At 40.5% G+C, this 4308-nt stretch overlaps 1 protein-coding gene across 1 annotated transcript; it reads left to right on the top strand.

Annotated features, from left to right (window-relative positions):
- The first annotated feature begins 2153 nt into the window (after nt 1-2153).
- On the top strand, nt 2154-3667 carry LOC109158972 (zeatin O-glucosyltransferase-like). The gene has a single exon (XM_019306927.1). The coding sequence runs from the start codon at nt 2230-2232 to the stop codon at nt 3619-3621; it is 1392 nt and encodes a 463-aa protein (XP_019162472.1). The 5' UTR covers nt 2154-2229; the 3' UTR covers nt 3622-3667.
- The last annotated feature ends 641 nt before the right edge of the window (nt 3668-4308 follow it).

Raw genomic sequence — 4308 nt, 5'->3', positions numbered from 1 at the left:
TCGATCACTGATCATTCTTTTTAACTTTTACATACCTCTACGACTAGTTGAGCTGCCTATGCGGGCGCTGTGATTATATTCGCGAGCCATTCACAGGTTAGCTGATGGGATCACTAAAATGCCTTTATATATTTATTATTTTTATTATAATAAATTACAAGTTAAAATTATGTATTTACATTTTTTTATTATAATTATTATTAACTTTTAAAAGTATTTAAATTTTTAAATTATAATCTTATTTTAATATAAATAATTATTATCATTATTAAAATAATTAATATTTTTTAAGAAATAACTTAATAATAGATTTATGAATAAAATTGCCTCCACGCATGACTTTTTTCAAACTTTTTGGAAACTTATCCTTAATAAATTGAAGCGTCATTATCCCAAATATAAAAGTCTATAGAGTTTGCTTTCAGTTCTTGTCGGCCAAGCAATATATATTTCTTGGCCGCAAAGTAAAACAAGAAAACAAGTTTGACTGATGTAGAGTCGTCAAAACAGACTTAGTCTATCGATTTAATTTACTCCGTTCTGTCAAAATAGTAGTGCGTGCTTTGAATTTTATGATCTGTTTTTTAATAGGCTTTTTAGCTCGATCCGCTTAGAGCATCCATAATGGTAGAGTTATTGTAAGAGTGATTAGGAAAGAGAAGATGTGAGAGGAGAGAAAAAAAAAACCAAAATTAATTTTAAAAAATAATAATAATAATATAAAAACACAGTGTCAGGCGCGCCCGTATGGGCAGGTTCTGTGCGCAAAATGCGCACATCACCTTTCCTTCTCCATGCGCGAAACGACCATGCTTGGCACAGTGCTTTGTTCAGCCAATGGTGAGTTTGTCGCGGCTACAAACGGCCACCTATCGTTCTGCTCCAACACTCTAATGGTCGAATCCCTAGCTTGCAAGGGGGCCCTCTCGTGGCTCAAAGACCGTGGAGTAGCTACCGTTGTTCTACATACTGACTGTTCGGCTCTTCACCGCTACCTTACTACCTCTACTATCATGCCTAGGTCTCATGTGGGGATTGTGAATTTGTGATTAATGATTGCTTGGATATGTCTTCGTTTACCGTTTGTTCTTTCGTTTTAGTCTCAATAAAGTTAAATTTAGTTGCCTCTAAAGCTTCTCATCAGGCTAGTTTGTTGTATTGGAACTTTGTCCCTCCTGACTTTGTTTCAGCTCTTTTGCCGTAATTTACTTTAGCCGTTTTTGTTTTCAAAAAATAAAACTATCCAAATTATTTTAGTATACACTTATTAACTTTTTGATATTAATTTTTATTTAAATTTAAAACTCTTTAAATTTGTGGGACTCTGCCAAGGCCTGCGGGCCTGAGACGTGGCGGGACATGCCGACTTTCATTAGTGCCCGTGTTTTGGTTGACTTTTTAGTCTGTCCCTGTCCTAAGTTATAAAATACGTGTTATTTTTTCATAATTAATGTTAAGTTGCAATAGTAGATCTTAGTTAGTTACTAAGATGGTGTATTTAATCCTTCTTTTAAAGAAATCGTTACTTTAAACATAAAAATTCACATGTCTTTCTAATCTAAGTTGTAATTGATGACAAATTAATAATGTTTCAATAGTAGCTCAAGCTACCTAATGAAGCACAAAGAGGTTTTATTTTGTTAACAACGTCCCCACTGAGGTTCAATCTCATAACCTCCCACATGAGAGAGGTCACTACATGCCATATGGGCACAAAGTGCTTAGCAAGCTAAGTAAGTATTTCTTTTAACTATAAATTTTAATTCTCACATTACAAATATCATAACCTTCCAACAAATGCTCTATTTTTCATCCAAAATTAATTGAGCTGAGCCATCCATGAAGATCGTCTCTAATGTGTAGTAGTAACTTGTTGAGTGTTATTTAAATTTTTGTCTAAAAAATCCAAACCAAAACTACAGTTTGTCATTTTTGTAGTAATGTTGTTTAGGTTACCTACCAAAATAATTCCCTTAACAAGAATAAATACAAAAATCATACGTGCTCTATAAGTCTATAATTCAAAATTAAAAATATCAAGTTTATCCAGTGCACACTATTCTCGCAAGTTTCTCATTTTAAAAATACATACAAATTATAATAGATATTTTGATGTTGGAGTTGCCCACTTGCCCACATGGGCCATGGCCACATTGGACTCCAATATAAGAACTAACCCAGAAGGCTTCAATAACCATTAGAGATTTAGAGCACTCCAAATCCGGGAAGATGGCCGGCGATATTACCCAAAACGATGGCATCGGAGCAAAGGTGGTGGTAGTAATGGTGCCTCTGCCGGGGCAGGGCCATCTCAACCAGTGCCTCCACCTCTCCCGCCTAATCACTTCTTACAACGTTCCCGTATTTTACACCGGCGCCGCCCTTCATATCCGCCAGGCCAAGCACCGAATCCAAGGATGGGATCCTCTCTCCGTTTCCAACCTTCATTTCCATGAATTCCCAATGCCGTCTTTCGAAACCCCCGCCCCCGACCCTAAAACCAGGTACCCCTCGCAGATCCTGCCGGCGTTCAACGCCGCCATGCTCCTCCGCGAGCCCCTCCGCCAATTCCTTTCAGATCTCTCCAAGAAAGCAAGGCGGGTCGTCGTTATTTATGATTCTATGATGGCTTCCAATGTTCAAGACATTCCTTCTATACCAAACGCCGAGTCTTACTCCTTCCAGTCCATTTCGGCTATCTCAATTTACAATTTCCACTGGGAAAGTCTGCAGAGGCCGCCATTGCCGCCGGAAGCTGAAGTTTTAAATGAATTAGGGAACTTTGAGACCTTTGTGACTCCAGAAGTGTTGGAATTTGTGAAGATTCAGGATGAAGCCTTGAAGTTCAACTCCGGAACGCTCTTCAACACTTGCAGGGTGATCGAAGGAGCTTTCCTGGACTTACTGGCTAAAGATCCGTCAGCCGGAACAGGGCAGTTATGGGCAATCGGACCATTTAATCCGGTGATCCTACCGGAGAACAAAGATCCCAGCACGCGCCATAAATGTCTGGCCTGGCTTGACAAACAGGAAGAAAATTCGGTGATTTTTGTCGCGTTTGGGTCCACAACTACATTATCTGATGAACAGAACAAGGAGCTTGCGATTGGGCTAGCGAAAAGCGAGCAGAAATTCATCTGGGTGCTAAAGGAGGGAGATAAGGGAGACGTTTTCGCCGGAGATAAAAGGAGAGCCTATCTGCCGGAAGGATACGAAGATGAAATCGCGGGCAGGGGAATGATCGTGAGAGACTGGGCGCCGCAACTGGACATTCTCGCCCACCCTTCAACAGGTGGGTTCATGAGCCACTGCGGGTGGAACTCCAGTATGGAAGCCATTTCAATGGGCGTGCCGTTCGCGGCGTGGCCGATGCACTCGGAGCAGCCGTGGAACGCCGTGCTAATCTCGAAGGTGCTGAAAACCGGCGTGGTAGTTGACGACTGTACCAGCGATGAAATGGTTAGTTCGCAGAGAATCGCGGACGCCGTCAAGAGATTGATGGCTTCCCCCGAAGGAGATGAGATGAGGAGAAGAGCGAAAGAAATAAGAGGCGCCATCATTGACGGCGGCGCTGCTCCCACGGAAATGGATTCTTTCATTTCTCACATCACCAGAGAGTAGCCATGAAAATATCTGTCATGTCTTTTTTTGTTTTGTTTTGTTTTGTTTTTGTTTTTGTTTTTTTTTTTTGTTTTTTGTTTTTTTTTTTTTTTAAATACTATTGCCTCTGTTATTGCTAATAAGTAATTTTTATTGAAAATCGAAATTGTAATTTGTAGTTACAATTAGTGAATTGAATTTACCTCACATAAATTAAGAATTAATATATTGCATTGGAAAATCCATTTCCAGCATCAATGATCCTTTCCTCCAGTACGTAGAAGACCAGAACACATTGCATGTACTACATCAATAATCTACAATCTTAAATCATCTAAAATCACACTACTAAAATAGAGCAAGGCAATTTATATAGTCAGGTTCACCAGCGTCCTCGGGAGCCGGAACATGCGGTAACGTCTGCGGCAATTGGGCCGGCCGGCCGAAATGCTATATAGATGAGGGTTACAGACGTGGCACCAGAGAAGCGACGTATGCGGCGGTGTTGTTTTCTCAGCACGGTATGTTTATTTCCGCAACAATTGGAAAGTTATCCGGGGCCTTCTCAGCTATGATGGCGGAGGCGTTGGCTTGCAAAGAGGCCCTATCATGGCTCAAGGAACGGGATGTTCAGACGGTAGACCTTCTCACGGATTGTTCAGAATTACGGAGTGCACTATACTCAAGCTCTACGCCAATGTTGTCCTA

This window comes from Ipomoea nil, unplaced genomic scaffold, assembly GCF_001879475.1.
Source record: "Ipomoea nil cultivar Tokyo-kokei standard unplaced genomic scaffold, Asagao_1.1 scaffold2826, whole genome shotgun sequence".
NCBI classification, from domain to species: Eukaryota; Viridiplantae; Streptophyta; class Magnoliopsida; order Solanales; family Convolvulaceae; genus Ipomoea; species Ipomoea nil.
The sequence above is the reverse complement of the archived record's forward strand: the minus strand, read 5'-3'. Positions and strand labels throughout refer to the sequence as shown.